Source organism: Rhinopithecus roxellana, chromosome 19 (genome assembly GCF_007565055.1).
Source record: "Rhinopithecus roxellana isolate Shanxi Qingling chromosome 19, ASM756505v1, whole genome shotgun sequence".
NCBI classification, from domain to species: Eukaryota; Metazoa; Chordata; class Mammalia; order Primates; family Cercopithecidae; genus Rhinopithecus; species Rhinopithecus roxellana.
In genome coordinates, this window is record NC_044567.1 from 12,434,749 (window position 1) to 12,454,446 (window position 19,698).

At 50.0% G+C, this 19,698-nt stretch overlaps 1 protein-coding gene across 1 annotated transcript; it reads right to left on the bottom strand.

Annotated features, from left to right (window-relative positions):
• Positions 1 to 1,224: 1,224 nt before the first annotated feature.
• LOC115894820 (coiled-coil domain-containing protein 42-like) lies at positions 1,225 to 19,049 on the bottom strand. Its single transcript, XM_030923323.1, has 5 exons — positions 18,967 to 19,049; positions 18,520 to 18,625; positions 18,073 to 18,165; positions 15,955 to 16,152; positions 1,225 to 1,431 (listed from the first exon to the last, which is right to left on the bottom strand). Exons 1-5 carry the CDS (start codon positions 19,047 to 19,049, stop codon positions 1,225 to 1,227), a joined length of 687 nt encoding a protein of 228 aa, XP_030779183.1.
• Between the last annotated feature and the right edge of the window lie 649 nt (positions 19,050 to 19,698).

Consider the following 19,698-nt stretch of genomic DNA (forward strand, 5'->3'; position numbering starts at 1 on the left):
TCGGCTTCCCAAAGCGCTGGGATTACAGGCATGAGCCACCGTGCCTGGCCTGTTAATTATTTTAAAAAGCAGTAGTTCCTAACCTTGTTGAGTTAAGATTTCTGGGAGAATTGGCTGAAAGCTGTAGAGTTTCTCTTGCCCCACTTCCATCGTCACCCACCTCAGGCATGAAAAATCCACATATACTTGTATATAAAAGTTTCATAAAAAATTAGGTGATTCCCAGTCTGAAGCCCATTTATTGACTCCCTAGAGATCTATAATCCCAGTGGAAATCTGTCTTGATAAAACTATCACTAGTAAATGTTAGCTCAGGTGCACATCTGAAAGACTTTTTTTTTTTTTTTTTTTGAGACAGGGTCTTGCTCTGTTACCCAGGCTGGAGTGCAGTCGTGCGATCACGGCTCACTGCAACCTAAACCTCCCAGGATCAAGCGATCCTTTTGAGTAGGTGGGACTACAGGCAAGAGCCACCGTGCGCTGCTAATTTTTACTTAGTTTTTTTAAAGACAGGGTCTCGCTATGTTGCCCAGACTAGTCTTGAACTCCTGGGTTCAAGCCATCCACCCACCTTGACCTCTTGAACTGCTGGGATTACAGGCGTGAGTCACCATGCCCAGCCTAATTTTTTTTTTCCATCCTTGTCATAGTCTCTCTTTGCCCCCTCCCCCTCTTCCTTCACAAGCTGTTTTGACACCCTTTTCTCCATCAGTGTGGTAGGAAGAGTTTTAAGACAGTTCCCATGACCTTCACCCTCTGGTGTTGGGGCAAAAGGAGGAGATTATCTGGGTGAGTCTAATTTAATCGCAGGAGCCCTCTAAAAGCAGATAATTTCTCTAGCTGGTATTGGAGGAGAGTCAGATTCAAAGCCTGACAGGGACTCCACGTGCTGTTGCTGGCTTTGAAGATGGAAAAGGCCGTGCAATGAGGAATGCCACTGGGCTCTAAGAGCAGAGGGGCCCCTGGCCGACAGCCAGCAAGGAAATGAGGACCTTAACCCTACAGCTTCAGGAATTGGTTTATGTCAGCAACCTGAAGGAGCTTGGAAGTGGATTCCTCCCCTGAGCCTCCAGGGGAAGGCCCAACCAGCACACAGCGTGCTTGCAGCCTCGTGACACCCTGAGCAGAAGCCAGGCCAGCCCATGCGGACTCTGAGCTGCTACCATGAGATAACATGTGAGTGTTGGTTTAGGATCCCGAGTTTGCAGTAATTTGTTATGCAGACTAGAAAACTAACACAATCAGCCTCGCATCACTGTGCAGCTGGCTGTCTTTCTGTTGGATGTTTCTAGAGCCACCTCTTTTCCTCATAAGATTCCTAAAACGGTTGTTTGTGCCCCCTCTACCCCCGAGGGTGACGTCATACTCCAGTTGCCTCTTAGCCTGGCTCCTATCATTCCGCACTCCATGGTCTACACTGGGAGCCCCTTCCTGGTGTTTCAAAGGTGAAAGTTAAAGGGAACCTCAGGCCATTGCAGGTGAGGAAGCTACACTGGGCTGGTGTCACAGCTCTCAGCAGCTCTGATCTCCCAAGAGAAGAAGATTGGCCTGAGACAGGGGTCTCGTGGGACTCCACTTGGCCTCAGCACCCTGCTATGCACATGGAAGGCTTCCAGTAAACATTGCTGGGACTGAAAGTCCAGGAACAGAGAAGCTCACTCAGATGCCCAAGTGATCAACCCTAAGATGGCTTGAAAGGAGAAGCAGAAGGTTCTAGAGCCCTTCCAGCTGGCAGAAAGCCTTGTCCGTAATATGTGGGACCCTGGCCTGGAAGCTGGGAAAAGGGCTTTGGGGGTAAAACCGTATGAGTAAGGGGGCTGATCCCAAGGGCTAACAGCTGATCTCACAGAAGCAGAGGCTCTTCAGCTACTCCAGGGAGACCGAGATCACTTGGAAGGGTGCTCAAAGCTTGGTTCTAATGGAAGGGTGCTCAAAGCTTGGTTCTAATCCCATCTTCAGCAGCAGTTTGGCGGTTGTGTGTATGGCAAGGCGTTGTAACAGACATGCAGCTGTCTGCCTACCTGCCTGCTTGCAGGCTCAGCTCTTAGTCCCCCAAGCTCCTCCAGCCCCGCTTCTGTCCTTCCCCTACTCCCACCCATCAGGAAGGGCTCACGGGTTTGGAGGGGAACCGAGTGCTCCACACTGAGAGCGAGTTCCTGAAGGGCTTCCTTCCTCTTCCCTCCCTTTATCCATAAAACACCCAGAGCCCTACTTCCTGCCTTTGCTGATGAGAACCATTCATTTCTGGAACAAATCAGTTATTTCTGCTCTCGTGAGTTAGTGTCTTTTCTTGCTGGGAAAAGCTCCAGGCAGGCCCTTAACTTCATCATCTTCTTGTTCTTGGAGCGTGATCTCATGCATCTGAGAGTCAGAATCGCTCTTGGCCGGGTCGTCTTGGCTTCTTTATGTGGCTGCAGGGCCCCGGGTAGCCATGCTGAAGGCCTGAGAAGGCGCTGGGGCGGGGTAGGGAAGGAGCGAGGGCCTGTCTGTGACTGCTGTTACCCTCCCCATGGGAAGACCCCATCACTCCGGCGCCTGGGAATCCCTGCGCCTTTTGGATTTGTTCTCCCTGTTTCTGTGGGCTTGAGTAGGTTTGCGAATTTGTGGCTTCTCTTGTACGCAAGAAATCTGCCTAGACCCACAGAATTTCTTCTGCCCCAGGGCTGGACCCCTTTTTAAGCATGAAATATGCAACAATATTGGAGTGAGTTATACACATATATAATATGCTTCTGCTAGTTATACATCTGCAGTATCAGGGTGAGTTATGCACACTGACAGCACGCACATGCATAGTTACACACAGGCAATATCAGCGTAGGTTATACACACATGTGTAAACACATGTGTCTCAGGATGAGCTTGTGTGATCAGAGGAATTCTGAGTGTGACCCCGAGGAGTCCCTGTGTCAGTCAAGCCCTGGAAACTTAGTGGTGCAGGGCGGTGAAGCCGAGGAGGGAGCACAGAGGAAGGAGGCAGAGGGAGGGCCTTTGGCTTCTGGCACAGGGTCTTGGGTGGTGATGTGGGGGGGTGGTGCTGAGGGGGCCTTGGACACTCTGGGAGGAAGTGTGTTCAGGCCGAACAGCCTGGGCTTCTCAAACACCACCTTACAGAGACAGCAGAAGACAGGGCTGTGGGGGCAAATGTGTATATTGGGGAGTTGGAGGAACTGCCTGTTCTGTGCCTTCTCCTACCTCCCAGGACCCAGTCCAGGAGGCTGAACATGGGGGAAGTTATTTCAGCAGCATATCCTTCACCCATGACTGTTTCTGGAGAGCCCCAACCCCTCCATGCCCCTCCGAGCACCACCCTAGCACTCGCCATCCTGGGTGTGTGAGGTGACCTCTGCCCTCCATCCGCTAGAGACGCCTGTTTGGCCAGGGCCAGCCCACGGGACTGCAGCCTCCAGCATCCGTTCCTCTCTTCCGAAGGCAGCTTTGCCTCGGTTTCCTCACCTGTGAAATGGAGATGATGGTAGCATGGAGGCTTCCGGATGAGTCAGCTTGCCCAGGCTGCAATGTGTTCTCAGAATTCCTTTTCTTGGGTGTGTCCTGTTAGCGTGGGTCACAGAGAGCTTCCCATGGGGGATTTGGGGCTGGATTCAATCTGATACTGTTGCATTTTTCAGGCTTAAAAAGGGGCCCAGCCCTGGGTCAGAAGAAATTCTGTGGGTCTAGGCAGATTTCTTGAGTACAAGAGAAGCCACAAATCCACAAACTTACTCAATGCTTGCTGACTCGCGGCATTGGTGTGAGGCAGTGGCCAGGCCTGCATCTGCCCGCCCTCCCCTGGAGCCTCCTTCAGTCTCCTGCCCCGGGCCAGAGGTATGTGTTCATTTCCAGGACGAAGGATCCTGGCTTTGGCAGAACGCCCACACCACCAATTTCAGAAGCAACAAGAACTGACATGGATTTCTGTCTGCCTGTCTGTCCTCCGGTCTCCAGCCTGTGCTGTGGATTCTGACTTGCCCTTGACCTCCCCCACTTTACCTCCATGCTTCCTTCCCAACCATCTCCCCAGAGAACTTCAAGCCCCAGCATCAGATGGGAAGACAGCCACTTTATAGACACTGCTTACCCAGTACCCACGACTGCCTACGGTCAAATCCCTGAAACAAAGCCCTTCACATGTACCAGAAGACTCTCTCTCTCTACCATCTATCTATCTATGTATCTATCTATCTGTCTATGTATCTATCTATGTATGTATTTATCTATCTATCTCTATCTACTATCTATTGTCTATCTCCTATCTACCATGTATCTTCTATTTACTATTTATCTATCATCTATCGATCTATCTGTATCCATCATCTATCTACTATGTATTGTCTGTCTCCTATCTACCTACTGTCTTCTATTTACTATCTATCATCTGTCTAATTTATCATCTATATTCTATCTCTATGTATCCATCATCTATCCACTATCTATTGTCTGTCTCCTATCTATCTATCTACCTACCTACCTACCTACTATCTTCTATTTACTATTATCTATCATCTATCGATCTATCTGTATCCATCATCTATCTACTATGTATTGTCTGTCTCCTATCTACCTACTGTCTTCTATTTACTATCTATCATCTGTCTAATTTATCATCTATATTCTATCTCTATGTATCCATCATCTATCCACTATCTATTGTCTATCTCCTATCTATCTATCTACCTACCTACCTACCTACTATCTTCTATTTACTATTTATGCATCCTGTCTATCTATTTATCTACTTACTTCTCTGGCTAAACGTTGACCCAGGTAGACACGTATTGCTTCATGAGGTAGGAAATGAATGGAACCCAGATGCTTGAAAGTGTTTGGTCACTGTAGAGCAGTGGTTCTTCCACTTGAGCATGCATCAGAACCGCGTGGAGGGCTTCTTTTTTTTTTTGAGACAGAGTCTGGCTCTGCCGCCCAGGCTGGAGTGCAGTGGCCGGATCTCAGCTCACTGCAAGCTCCGCCTCCCGGGTTTACACCATTCTCCTGCCTCAGCCTCCCGAGTAGCTGGGACTACAGGCGCCCGCCACCTCGCCAGGCTAGTTTTTTTTTTTTTTTGTATTTTTTAGTAGAGACGGGGTTTCACTGTGTTAGTCAGGATGGTCTCGATCTCCTGACCTCGTGATCCGCCCGTCTTGGCCTCCCAAAGTGCTGGGATTACAGGCTTAAGCCACCGCACCCGGCCAGAGGGCTTCTTAAAACCCAGAGTGCTGGATCCCACCCCAGGAGTTTCTGGTTCTCAGGTCTGTAGTGGGGCCTGAGAATTTAACTGGTAAAGTTGCCCAGTGATGCTGACGCTTCTGGTCCGGGGACCATGCCTGAGAACCACTGCTGTAAGGTGTTGTATGTGAAGGTAAGGGGTTACTGCGGCCACACAGATCCCAGCAGGGCAGCTGCAGCAGTGCCTTCCCTGAGGCAACAGGAATCCGGGCAGTCTGAGGGCCCTCTAGGATCACAGGCCCAGGGAGGAGACACAGAGCCTTGTTCGAGTCTGCTCCTCAGCCTGCTTTGGGGACAAAAGCACAGGGCCTCTGCCTTCCGGGAGGCAGACTGGCGAGGGGGAGAGACCAGGCTCAGGAAGAGCAGACCAAAGGTTGAGTCCTGGCCCTGTCGTCCTGTAGCCGGTGTTCCCAGGCAAGCATCCTGCTCTGTGAGTCAGGATAATGATGCCTCACTGAGTTTTCAAGAGGCGGATACAAACGAAGTCCCTGTTGAATAAATGTTACTTCCCCACGTGCTCTCTGACTTGGCTTTTGCTATTGATTGAAAAATGTGCGATTGAGTTGTTGAACCTAAGTCTGAGACTTTACATTGACCTGGATTGAGTTGAGTTTGGCTGGTTTTAATCCATCATCCCAGCTCGTTCCTGAGCCTTGAGCTTGTCATTTGGCACATGAGTGATCCCTCCCTAGTTACTGGTAGCCTGCCCAGTAACTAGGGCAGTAACTAGGGCTATTCCTTCCTTAGCGTTGCTGACACTGGCTTGCATGTTTTAGCGCACATAGCAGGGGTAGGGGAGCAGCGCTTGCTCCTGAAGTCAGGGAAGAGTTCTCGACTCAGCACTGTTGCAGCTGTTACCTGGGAAGCTGCCTTCGTAGTTTTAAGTGGGTCTTTGCACCCAAATTAGAAACACCTCACGCCTGTAATCCAAGCACTTTGGGAGGCCAGGGCGGGTGGATCACCTGAGGTCAGGAGTTCAAGACCAGCCTGACCAACATGGTGAAACCCTGTCTCTACTAAAAGTACAAAATTAAGCTGGGCGTGGTGGTGGGTGCCCATAATCCTAGCTACTGGGGAAGGCTGAGGCAGGAGAATCAGCTTGAACCCAGGAGGCAGGGGTTGCAGTGAGCTGAGATCGTGCCTCGCACTTCAGCCTAGGCAACAAGAGCAAAACTCCATCATAAAATAAAATAAAATAAAATAAATAAATAAAATTTGAAGTTGTGATGAGAGAAGAGTTCTCTGTACTGACGTTACTGGTTTGCTGCCCACCTGCACACTGACTGTGTGTGAGAGCCCAAAGCCGAGGGGACACCAGGCCTAAGATGTGGTTTCTGGTTCCCAGGCAGCCTAGGTGACCAGCTTTGAGAGTGAGTGCTTGTTGGCGGGGGTCGCCCCATCGCTACACTCTTCCCCATGAATAAACTACCAAAGGGCTAGAGAGAACTTAAGAACAAACTTCTTAGAACATTCACTGTTTTCAGGGATAGAGTGAGGCCCAAGGGGGAAAATAAGCAGGTGTTCCTCAGCAGGAAGGCACCGCGGGTGTCGGTCCCGAGCTGGACTGACTAGGACCGCAGGCTCACGACTTCTTCTCTTACGACCTCTGTCTCAGGACGTTCTGGAACCAGGCTGCCTCCTTAAACCTGGACTTGCTGTTGTTCCTTCTTTTTCATCTCTGCCCAGATGTCCGATAGGTCTTGGATAAATTGTTGGCTCTAGAAAGGCAAGGAGCCCAGAGTTAACTCCGCCCCCCAGAGGCCGCCCCCATCCCAAGACGGAGCATCCCAGGCATTCACTTTTAAAGAGTTCACCATTGCTTTCCTGTGACTGACTTCTTTTTTAATTTTTATTTATTTATTTTTTTGATATGAGAGTCTTGCTTCTGTCACCCAGGCTGGAGTGCAGGTGGCGCGATCTAGGCTCACTGCAACCTCCAGCTCCCTGGGTTTAAGCGATTCTCGTGTCTCAGCCTCCTGAGTGGCTGGGATTACAGGTACCTGCGACCATGCCCAGGTTAGTTTTTGTGTTTTTAGTAGAGATGGGGTTTCACCATGTTGGCCGGGCTGGTCTCGAACTACTGACCTCAAGTGATCCACCCGCCTTCGGCCTCCCAAAGGCTGGGATTACAGGCATCAGACACTGCACCCAGCCATGACTGACTTCTTGAGGAGGCCACTTTCTCTCATGTGACAATGTTTTGAGGTGAAATTGAGTGTCAGGTGTATGCAATTAGAAGCAACAAACGGATGGAGTTAGGAACTCCCGGAGGCAGACCTGGTGATGTATGAAGTGCAGGCTGAGAGTCGAGCAGGAGGGAGAAGAAAGAAAGGGTCACAAGCAGGCTAGTGGGTGAAAAGGATTTCGCAGGCAGGGTCCTGTCAGCGTGGGCAGACCGCCTTCCACAACTTCACCACCCTCAGTGTGGTCGTGCACTCAAAACCCAGGGCTGATGCTCATCATGCTAACCTTCAGTCATGAGAAGGAATGTAAACTCTGTTCACTGGCTTCTGTTTTTAAGAGCACGCAGTCAGCATGACACAGAAAAGGGTACTGCTCCAGAAGTCAGATGACCTAGCTGGGCCCCCGTCACGGTTCTGGGAAAATCACTCCATCTTTCTGGGACTCAGTTTCTTCATCTTTAATAAGGAGAGAGGGAGAAAAGACTTGCCCAGACAGCCTCTAAGATATCAGTTCTAACGCAAAGCAAAACCAGTGAGATACCATCTCACACCACACAGAATGGCTAGCTACGATTAAAAAGTCAGAAAAATTACAGAGGCTGCTGAGGTTGTGGAGAAAAGAGAATGTTCATACACTGTTGGTGGAAGTGCAATTAGTTCAACCATTGTGGAAAGCAGCGTGGCGATTCCTCAAAGAGTTAAAATAGAACTACCGTTCAACCCAGCAGTCCTATTACTGGGTATATACCCAAAGGAATATAAATCATTCTATCATAAACACACATGCTCGGGGATGTTTACTGAAGCACTATTCACAATAGCAAAGAGAATCAACCTAAATGCCCATCAATGGTAGACTGGATAAAGAAAATGTGGTACTTATACACCATGGAATACTATGCAGCCATAAAAAAGAATGAGGTCATGTCCTTTGCAGGAACATGGATGGAGCTGGATGTCATTATCCTTAGCAAACTAACGCAGGAATAGAAAACCAAATACTGCAGTGTTCTCACTTATTAGTGGGAGCTAAATGATGAGAACACGTGGACACAAAGAGGGGAACAACACATACTGGAATCTGCTTGAGGGTGGAGAGTGAGAGGAGGGAGAGGATCAGAAAAAATGACTATTGGATACTAGGCTTAATACCCTGAGTGATGAAATAACCTGTAGAACAAACCCTTGTGATGTGAATTTACCTACATAACAAACCTGCTTGGCCGGGCGCAGTGGCTAACGCCTGTAATCCCAGCACTTTGGGAGGCCGAGGGGGTGGATCACGAGGTCAGGAGATCGAGACCATCCTGAGTAACACAGTGACACCCCATCTCTACTAAAATACAAAATACTAAAAAGTTAGCTGGGCATGGTGGCGGTTGCCTGCAGTCCCAGCTACTCGGAGGCTGAGGCAGGAGAATGGCATGAACCCAGGAGGTGGAGCTTGCAGTGAGCCGAGATTATGCCACTGCACTCCAGCCTGGGGGACAGAGCGAGACTCTGTCTCAAAAAAAAAAAACAAAACAAAAACAAAAACAAACAAAGAAAAAAACCTGCTCATGCACTTCCTGAATCTAAAATTAAAAAAATAAAGAAAAATTAAAATAAAAAAAAAAGGATTTCAGTTCTAAAACTTCTCCTTTTCAAGGCTGTCTCTAAAGATGGAGCTACACAGACTTTGTCCTAAACTCTCGACGACTGTCAGCTGCTGATACTGTTACCATTACCAGTATCATTCCCATTTTGCAAATGAGAAAACAGAGAGTCAGTGAATTAAAGTGGCTTTCCCAAGATGACAGAGAAGACAGGTCAGCATTTCCTGAGCTATGTTCTTGTCATAAGTGGTCACGTGCCCCAAAGGAGTTCTGTGGTCAAGTCAGTTCTAGAAACGCTGTCTGCTGGGAGCATCTCAGGGCACAGAACTATAGCAAAGACTCCAGGTCCTGTTTGTGTGTTTAATCTTATCTTCGTTTAATTTAGAGTTTCTAAATGTATTAGTCTACGGAGTCCTTTTATTCCCCCTAGGAAACAATATCTCAGGATTCAGTTTGGAAAGTGCTTGTTCAGATAGTTTGGCTTTTCTTCAGGGATAATGCCAAACCTTCCATGACACACTCTATGGAATTCCAATTGACTTGGTCTTCTGCAGAATCGCTTTTCCTAAGCTGTCCTGTGCACCACGTTCCTTGTTCTGTATAAGCAGCTGCCTTACAAAGCCAGTGCCTGCATTGGTTGCAGGGAAGCTGTTGAGAGCATTATTCATAGTGTCAATGAAGGCTCATCGAGAGATTTCAGTGAGAACTAAGTGCCGGGAAAAGGTGCGCTGTCTCGGAGGAAACCTTATATTTTCTTATTCTGGTATAAGAGCTGCAGGTGGCTTTTCATTAGGGTTACCAACAAGCTCAGAGCCCCTGTGTATGACCCTTAAGAACCAAGGGCAGTCTGTATTTCTCTTCATCCTCGACCTCTGATTTCGACTTGTACTTTCCCAGGTCCTTAATTTTAAATCTTTAGGCTACTTGGTCATGTGTATTTCCGTGAGTAGGTTCATCTTCTATGGGAATGAAGTGAGATATTTTCAAATAACTTTTGGGCAATCTGAAGTTCTCCTGTAGAGGTGAATCGAGAGGGATTCAGGAACTCAAAATTTGGAGTGGATGGACTAGAAGCTATGGTCTCAGCAGGAGATGTGCCTGTGGGAGTGAGCTGCTGGAGGGCGGCATCTCCCACTGAACCTGGAGACGGAGTCTTGCTCTTGTGGCCCAGGCTGGAGCGCAATGGCATGATCTCGGCTCACTGCAACCTTCGCCTCCCAGATTCAAGCGATTCTCCTGCCTCAGTCTCCCGAGTAGCTGGGATTACAGGTTCCTGCCACCATGCCTGGCTAATTTTTGTATTTTTAGTAGAGATGGGATATCACCATGTTGGCTGGGTTGGTCTCGAACTCCTGACCTCAGGTGATCCACCCGCCTCGGCCTCTCAAAGTGCTGGGATTACAGGTGTGAGCCACCTTGCTGGGCCCTCCTGCTGCATCTTTCTTTACAACAGCTAAGGGCAAGGGCCTGAGGACCTCTGGGAGGCTGAGGGGAGGGGACCTGAGGATTTCTGGGAATCTCTGAGACCCTATTCTGGCAGACAGGGGTTTTTTAGGCCAAAACTCTTTTTACAATAATATTAAAATGTTATTTGCCTTTTCTTGCTCTTATTCTTTCACGAGTACACAGTGGCATTTTCCAGAGAGGAGTTTTCATGACACATGCTGTCACAACAGAATGAACGCAGGAGTGGATGTGAGCACCTGCCTGTCCTCTGTTAAACCAGACGTTAAAGGGTTTGCAAGTAATGCCACTCTTCTCACAAAACACTTCTGAAACTTTTTTTCATAAAAAATGCTATTTCTGTTAACATACTTTTTATCATTATTTAAAAATGAATGAATTAAACAAATATTTTTAAATTTTCTGTTTTGATTTCTATGACGGCAATTATCAATAGATACAATCCCATAAAAAAAAGGTCTCTGGGAGTCCTCGATAAACTGTAGGCATGTAAAGGCGAAATGATGAGAATTGGTACTTCCAGAACACACTTGCTTACAAATGCCCTCCTTTGGGCTATAAAATAATTCTGTTCAAACATGCTTTAAAATGTAGACTAATAATTTGTTTCGGGGACTCCCTAAAGAGAGAAAGAAAAAGAAAGAAAGAAAAAAAGAAAGAAAGAAAGGAGAGAAAAGAAAAAGAAAGAGAGAAAGAAAAAGAAAGGAAGGAAGGAAGGAAGGAAGGAAGGAAGGAAGGAAGGAAGGAAGGAAGGAAGGAAGGAAGGAAGGAAGGAAAGAGCGAGCAAGCTCAGTAAACCTTAGGAAGGAGTGTGGACTTTATCCACTGAAGGATTTTAAGAAGTAAAGAGGCAATTCATGTCTGCATTTCTGAAAGTTCATCTGGCAAACAGTGCAACAGCATACTACAGTTCAAATAAATGGACCACATCAGAGTTACTAGGAACACACCTCTAAAACTTAATGCTAATGTCAAAAGGATTTAGGTGCCAATCGAAAAGCCTCCCACTGGCCAAAGATGAGATGATTTGAACATTAGTAAGACAAAGTGCAAAGGATTAAAACATATCAAATATGTTAAAAATCCATAAGTTCATAAGGATACTAAAAACATTACAGGTCAGTGCTACAGAACCAATTCATTATTCTGAAAACTAAATAAAGTGTTTAACAAACTTTCTCTGTGAGACCCACGTAGTAATCAAACGGTTGATGAAGGAAAGGGTCTCTTTACGAAGTCCTTTTCTTTACGGTAGTATTCTAGCAAGGAAATGAGGAAAAGTTGCTAGTGAATGTCTTCCCCCGACCATTGAGGAAACCAATATTCTGACTTCTATCAATAAAGATTAATTTTGCCTGTTTTTAAACACATCAGTGGAATCATACGATATAACCTGTTTTATGTGTGGCTTAAGAAGCATACCAGCTAAGGGCAGTGTGAGGACCTTATATGGACCCTCATTGGAACAAACCAACTGTACAAGAAGCATCCATGCAATAATCTGTCTTAAAAGACAGGTCTCGCTCTATTGCTCAGGCTGGAGTATGGTGGCATAAACACAGCTCACTGCAGCCCTGACCTCCTGGGCTCATGGAGTCCTCCTGCCTCAGCCTCCCAAGTAGCTGGGACCACATGTGTGTGCCAGCAATCCTGACTGATTTTTTAAAAAATTTTTTGCAGAGTTGGGGGGGTCTCATTTTGTTGCCCAGGCTAGTCTTGAACTCCTGAGCTCAAGTGATCCACTCACCTCAGCCTCCCAAAGCACTGAGATTACAGGCATGAGCCACCACACTCGGCCCATTTTGTGCCATAAATGATACTGATATTTGATGTTAAGGAATGGCTATCAATTTTATAGTAGGTGTGACAGTGGTGTTGTAGTTATTTTAAAAAGAGCTCTCATCTCTTAGAGATACATACTGCAGAGAGACACAAACAGATGAAAATATATTGTTTGCTTCAAAATGGCAGAGGTGGGAAAGTGTGTTGGATATGACTATGAAATAATCGTTATTAGAATCAGATAATGAGCAACAGGTGTTCAATAGACTATATTGTCTTTACTTTTGTGTATGCTTAAAAAATTCCGTATAAAAAGTTACAAAACATTAAATGTGACAAAATAATAAAAAGAAGCATGATTTGAGATTTTTTTTTTTTTTTTTTTTTTTTTTTGAGATGGAGTCTAGCTCTGTTGCTCAGGCTGGAGAGCAATGGCACGATCTTGGCTCACTGCAACCTCCGCCTCCCGGGTTCAAGCGATTCTCCTGCCTCAGCCTCCAGAGTAGCTGGGATTACAGGCACCTGCCACCATGCCCAGCTAATTTTTGTATTTTTAGTAGAGACAGGGTTTCACTGTGTTGACCAGGCTGGTCTTGAACTCCTGACCTCGTGATCCGCCCACCTTGGCCTCCCAAAGTGCTGGGATTACAGGCATGAGCCACCGGGCCTGGCTATTTGACAATTTTTGACAGCAGAATACTCAAATAAAAAGTTACAAAACGTTAAATGTTACAAAATATTACAAAATAATAAACACAAGCATGACGAGAATTTTTAAAAGCAGGATACTCCTGATGTTTGCGGAGAGATGAAGCAGCATAAGATTTGGAAGGACACAAAGGATTTCATTTATTGGATTTCAATTCTCGGTAGTGTTTGATTTAAGACAAAAGAACTGGGGGCAGATGGGAAAAATACGAAGATTTAGCAAAGCCGTGATGAGTACTTGGTTGCTGTTATGTGTGTCTCTATACTCTCCAGTATGCTTAAAGTATTTTGAACAAAATAAAGAAGAAAAAAGAGAAAGAGAGGGGGGTGGGGGGAATGCCAAACAGGCTGGCCAGGAATGACGCGGAGTTGAACGCCAGACGAGGTATCACTGGTGGCCTGGATGAGGAAGGGGCAGGGGCTGGATTCCAGAAATGCTTCCAAGGCAGAACAGACCAGATCTGCTGATTGATAGCTGTGGCACTGAGCAGGAGGGAGGAGCCAAGGAGGCCCGAGTTCTGGCGGGGCTGAGAGTGGGTGGTCCTGCCTTTCACCAGCACAGGACGCGCCAGTGGCAGGGCTGTCCTGGGGGTGGCAGGAAGCAGATGAGATAAGTGTGCACGGGATGAGTTAAATGTGGGGGTCTCAAGCTTAGGAGGGAGACACAGGCCAATTTCCTCCATTCTAAGATACGTATTTTACCAACTCTGAATTCAAGACACATCTTACAATTTTTTTTGGTTTGTTTGTTTTTGAGACGGAGTTTCCCTCTTGGCCCCCAGGCTGGAGTGCGATGACGTGACCTTGGCTCACTGTAACCTCCACCTCCTGGGTTCAAGCGATTCTTCTGCCTCAGCCTCTTGAGTATCCAGGATTACAGGTACCTGCCACCACGCCCGGCTAATTTTTGTATTTTTAGTAGAGACAGGGTTTCACCATGTTGGCCACGCTGGTGTTGAACTCCTGACCTCAGGTGATCCACCCGTCTTGGCCTCCCAAAGTGCTGGGATTACAGGAGTGAGCCAGAGTGCCTGGCCACATTTTGTAATTTATCTGCAGTTTTAATCTGGTAGTCCCTCCTTACTTCCTGCCCACCCCCCCACAAACAAACCCCAACCATGAAATGAACCACTGACCTTACAGTACGTAGCGCCTTTGAGTAGAGGAAATAATGCAGAGGTGGGACTCATGCATGAGTAAATTACGTTAGTGGTGTGATATGGAAATTGTGGGAACTGTGAACAGTTGTGCATCCTGTCACCCCTCTCCTCGGAGGACATGGATCCACACCCCTGGAGCAGGTGCCTCCATCTGCCCTAGTGAGGGGCTCTCTTGGCTGTCGGTCACATGGGGGAGGAGATAATGTGACAGGAGTGGCATCCATGGGAGGCTCTGGACATTGCTCAGAAGAAAAGCGTAGGATTGCTCACGCCTGTAATCCCAGCACTTTGGGAGGCCAAGGCAGGCGGATCACGAGGTCAGGAGTTTGAGACTGGCCTGGCCAACATGGTGAAACCCCGTCTCTACTAAAAATACAAAAATTAGTTGGGCATGGTGGCGGGTGCCTATAATCCCAGTTACTCGGGAGGCTGAGGCAGGAGAGTCACTTGAAAATGGGAAAGTGGAAGTTGCAGTGAGCTGAGATCAAGCCACTGCACTCCAGCCTGGGCAAAAAGAGCCAAACTCTGTCTCAAAAAAAAAAAAAAAAAAAAAAAAAGGGGGGTGGGGGGAGGATCTGAGACAGAGAACCTGGACCCACCACGTAAGGACCTGGGAAAAGGCCGGGCCCAGGGGTTCACGCCTGTAATCCCAGCACTTTGGGAGGCGAGGCAGGCGGCTCACGAGGTCAGGAGATGGAGACCATCCTGGCGAACATGGTGAAATCCCGTCTCTACTAAAAATACAAAAAATTAGCCAGGTGTGGTGGCGGGCACCTGTAGTCCCAGCTGCTCGGGAGGCTGAGGCAGGAGAATGGCGTGAACCCGGGAGGCGGAGCTTGCAGTGAGCCGAGATGGCACCACTGCACTCCAGCCTGGGCGACAGAGTGAGACTCCGTCTCAAAAAAGAATAAAATAAAATAAAAGAAGGACCTGGGAAGAGGCGCCCCCACCCGAGGAACCTGAGAAGGAGGGGGCAGAGGTAGGGGAGAGAGGGAGGTGCCACCGAGTTGAGGGCAGAGGGAGGTTTCTGGGAGGGACATCGCAGTGTCAGACGCCGCAAGAGGCACAGAGGAACTAAGAAGTTCCCTGGGCTACGGCCCCAGGGACTGTAGGGAGAGCCCTTGACAGTGGCACTGTGGGGCCCACTGAGGAGTGGCTGAAAGCAAAGGCTCTCCTCACTGACGAGCTGTGAGACCCTGAGCAGGTGACTTAACCTCTTGGAGCCTCCATTTCCTTCTCTGTAAGGGATGGTCAGCTTGGGTTCTCCCTGGGGCTGACCAGCAAACTGAATGAAGCTACCTGTGTGAAGCACCAACCCCGGGTCCCAGCACAAATGAGGCACCCCAGTTCTGCAGGGGGTTGGGTGTTTTTCCAACTCCTCTCCCTTCCTCTCCCTAATTTACTCTCCAGTAAATAGAAGACACTGAAAGGAGGGGATGCAGGGATACAGGGAGGCCACGTGTTGATACACACACACCCCTGTAGACAGACACAGCCATGGACACACATGTAGACATAAACATGTAACTCACACAAGATAGATACACAGTTGTGACTCACAGACACACAAAGGCACAGCTCTAGGCCCCACCCCTTGAGAAAATCTTCCAGCCTCACCAGAGGCTTCTTTTAGCTGCTCCCCACTGCCCCCTAGGGCTGGCTGCATCTCCTCGGAGTAGGGTGCCCATCCTGCAGAGCCCATGGGGCCCAGAGGATCCACAGTCCCCAGCCAGCTGAGCCTGAACTCCACCCCAGGGCCCCAGGGCCCCAGGGCCCGGGGAAGAGGACGTGGGGCTGAGGAAGGTGCCAGGGCCGGCCCCCCAGGCTCCTTGGACTCACCTCGGAGTTCTCCACCACCTTCTCTAGGTACTTGTTGAAGATGGAGTAGCCCTGCAGCTTGGCGCTCAGCCGCTGGTGCTCCAGCCACAGTGCCACCATTTCCTGCCTGCCCTTGGTCAGCTCCTGCATGTGCTGGCGCTTGAGTTCTCGTTCCTTGTTGGCTTTCTTCATGGCACGGATCCGTTTCTGGTCGTTCTCCTGGGGCCAGGGGAGGTGGTGCTGGTCAGGAAGCCTCTCCCGGCCCTCCCGGGGCCCAGGCCTTCCTGGGGCTGGTGGTGTCCTCAGACCCCTCTGTCTGCACAAACCATCCTGGCAACAGGCAGAGATTGCTGGGCCACCCATGGGGCAGAAGAGGGGTAAAGGAAAAGGCTCTCCAGGGTTATTGGAACCTGGTTGAAGAGATTTCTGTGGACTGAGGTGGGGCTCAGGGGGCTGTGAGGACAGAGGTTTAATCCAAAGTCAAGAGGTGACCTGGGGTGGGGAGGGGGCAGACGGGAAATGGTTCTTTCCTGTGGGACTTGGCCTCTGGACTTCAGAGAGTGGACTGGGGAAGACCTACATTGCACTGGGCTCAGAGTCTGGAAGAACTCAACCCCCTGAGAAGACTAAGAAAGTCCAGAAGTGGGAGCGGGAACCCTCCTGACAAAGCTTCTGTGGTTTCTGTTCTTAGCGGTGGCCGTTTTCCATGGAGCAGAAGGACCACTCCCAGACAGGCGGGAATTTTCTCCCGATTTGGTACTCGGTGCCTCCGTTTTCCCAGCTGTGGAGATGGGAAGCAGGAGCCCCTCTCCCTTTCACAAGTGGGGCAACAGGGCTGGAGCCCCAGGAAGAGGAGAGAGGGGATGCGCCTGCTACTGTAGGGCCTGGGGAGTAACGCCACTGGGAGAGCATGCTCTTAGGAGCTCAGAATGGCATCCGGCTGAGGGAGGAGATGGAACAGGCAGTTCGATGCCCAGAGGACAGAATGAGGCTGTTACTGCAATCAATCCAATCCTGCCTCTTTCTTCTGCAGCGCCCTCCCCTAAGATTAGGGGCAAGCCCACCCCTCACCCTGTGTGGCTCCTTTCTCCCTTCAGGGGCTCCTGTGATTCCACATGGACGGGCGTATGTGGTGGTGGCACTTGGAGGCCACTGAGGGAGGTGCATGGAGGATCTGTATGCTGCCCTGCAAGCCCAGGAGAGGACTGAGGGGGTCTAAACCAGTGACTTTCAAATCCACCTGGTCATCAGAACTGCCTGGGGAGCTTATAGAAGCCTGGGCCCAACCTCAGACGCGCTGAAAGCAACAAGGGAAGCCCCTGCGGTCTGTATTTGTAGCAAACTCTCTAGGAATTGAAGCTACCGACCCTCCGAGAGCCATTTGGAGAAATCATGCCCAAGTCTTCTGTCCCAACCACTCCATAAGTGTTTCTCTGGCTGCTAAGAAGAACTGGACCTCTGGAGAATGTGCCCGGTCCAAGGACTTCCTGTCCCACATGGCTTAGGCACAGAGCAGGAAGGAAGGTGCTTCAGAGTGAGGCTTCTTTGTGGCCGACGGCAATCATTACCCACTCCCAGAGCTGGACCAGGGCCCTTCAGGGCCACAGTAAGTGCAAATTGGAGTGGGTCTGGATAAATCCGGATTTTAAGATGATTAAATTGCTCCACTAAGGACTGAAGTGAGAGAGGGTGTCTTGGAATGGACTGTGGTGCCTGGTCCTTCAACCATCCCCTGCCCGGACCTTCAGTGCAAGGACAAGGATGGAGGGGTGGGGTGGGTGGAGGGACTAAAACTGTCCCATTCATCACTGTATTCCCCAAGTGTTTAGTCCTGACTGTAGCATCTTCATTCATTCATCCATGCGTTCATTTACTGGATAAACTGTCCTAGGTACTGGAAAGGAAATAGGAAACAGGCATCTAGAGGGAGCAGAGACTGACAGGTAAATGGAAAATTACAAACAGAAACAGGTGGGGGACATAAAGGATGCCTAGGGAGGTGCCAGGCAATGCTGAAGCACTAAGGATGCTTTGAACTCAGGGCGAGGAGTCAGCAGAAGCAAGGAGGAGGAGCGGGAGTTTGCCTACCTGCGGAGTGTGGATCACCCGGCCACTGTGGCTGCCCACACCCCTTCAAACCTGGATGAAGTGGAGGTGAGCCATCAGCTGGGCTTCCTTAACGCTCAGTTCCTCCCAGCACAGGTTCAGGGCTTCCATTCTGCGCTGACATATCTTTGGGGTGGGGGTGGGGGTTGGGGGAGCAGAGAGGTCAGGAGGGCCCCTGACATGAGTACCGAGGAAGACCCTGGCATCCCTGCCCCAGAGGCTCCACGCCCAGGCCCAAGAGGGTCCATAGGAGCCTCCCACTTTCTATCCCATGCCTGGCTCAGAGCAGAGCATACCTGGACAGTGGTACCCCCAAGACCCAGATCCTTTCTGTTCTCCCCAAAGAGACCAGACCACATAGAGGACTCCTGGCTCTAGCCACCCCACCCAGACAATGGAGGGCTGTCTACAGGCTCTCCCGGTGCCCCAGCCCACTCTCCTCCTTTCCTGCCCCTCTGCACTCCATCCCCGAGTCCCCACCTTCTTCTTCTGCAGGATATTATGATACATGATTTTCAGCTCCTTTTTCTTCTCCAGTAGCCGGATGGATGGGGACTCCGACTGTCCCTGAACATTGGGGAGTTTCCTGTCCAAGATGTGAACACGAAAGGTCTGTGTGTTCTGAGAAGGGGTAGGCTGGGGCTGGGAGTAACCCGTGGAGACAGATATCCATGGGGAAGGAGAAGGGCCTCTCTCCCTTTTGGAGGGAAGGAATGTTGTGTTGAGAAGCACAGAGGGCCATGCAGGAGTGAGCTGGGGAGGGTGACCGGGTGGAGACCAGCCTGATGGGGTGGACTGGTGCCAGGGTTATTTGGGGCACTGGGTTACAGGAGAGGAGGGGACAGACAGGTTGGAAGATGAGGCACAGGGTGGGTGTGAGTGGTCCCAGGCACAGAAGGGTGGGCAAGCCAGGCCTCAGACACTCACTGGAGCATCTGCAGCAGCCGCTCCCCATACCGCAGCCGGAAGTACTCGGCCAGATCTTCCTCTTCCATGATACCCAGACTCATGGTGGCAGTGACCTCACGGCCCAGGCAGCTGACTCTTCACAGTGAAATGGTGGGTAGCAGAGCCACAGGTGGCTCAGGGGTGGTGGCTGCGCTCTTGCTTCTCCCTTCGGCCTTCAGGGTCCCACAGATGATAGCGTTCGAGACTCCACAGAAGGTGGCTGGAGACAGGATGGGCGGCTCAGGACCATGCATTGGGGCAGTGATGGGAGATGTGGTTACCTAGCAACAGGCTGCCTGGTTCTGCGGCCCACAAGCCCAGGCGCTGCCCTCTGCCCCCTGCCCCCATTGGTCCTCCCCTTGCTGGGGTCATGCTCTTGCTCCTGCCGTTAGCCCTCAGGAACTCTGGGAAGGCATTAAGCCTGCTTAGATGCTGGTTGCCATGGAGCCCAGAGCCAGGAGGCAGCTTTGGGTGAGTGTGGCTGAGAAGGGGCATTGGGTACAGGAGCTGTCTTGTGTGGGCGCCCTGCTCCTGGGGCCTCCCCGGGTTCAGGTGTGGGTGAGGGTGAGGGAGGGGCCGGGCCTTGGTCGGATGGCGGTGAAGAAGAGCAGAGAAAGAAAGGAGGCGCTTAGCGGCAGCTTAGCGGCAGCAGGGGTGGAGTCACGAGGAGGCCGGAGGTTAGAAACCAGGCGGCCAGGGGGCGGCAGGCCC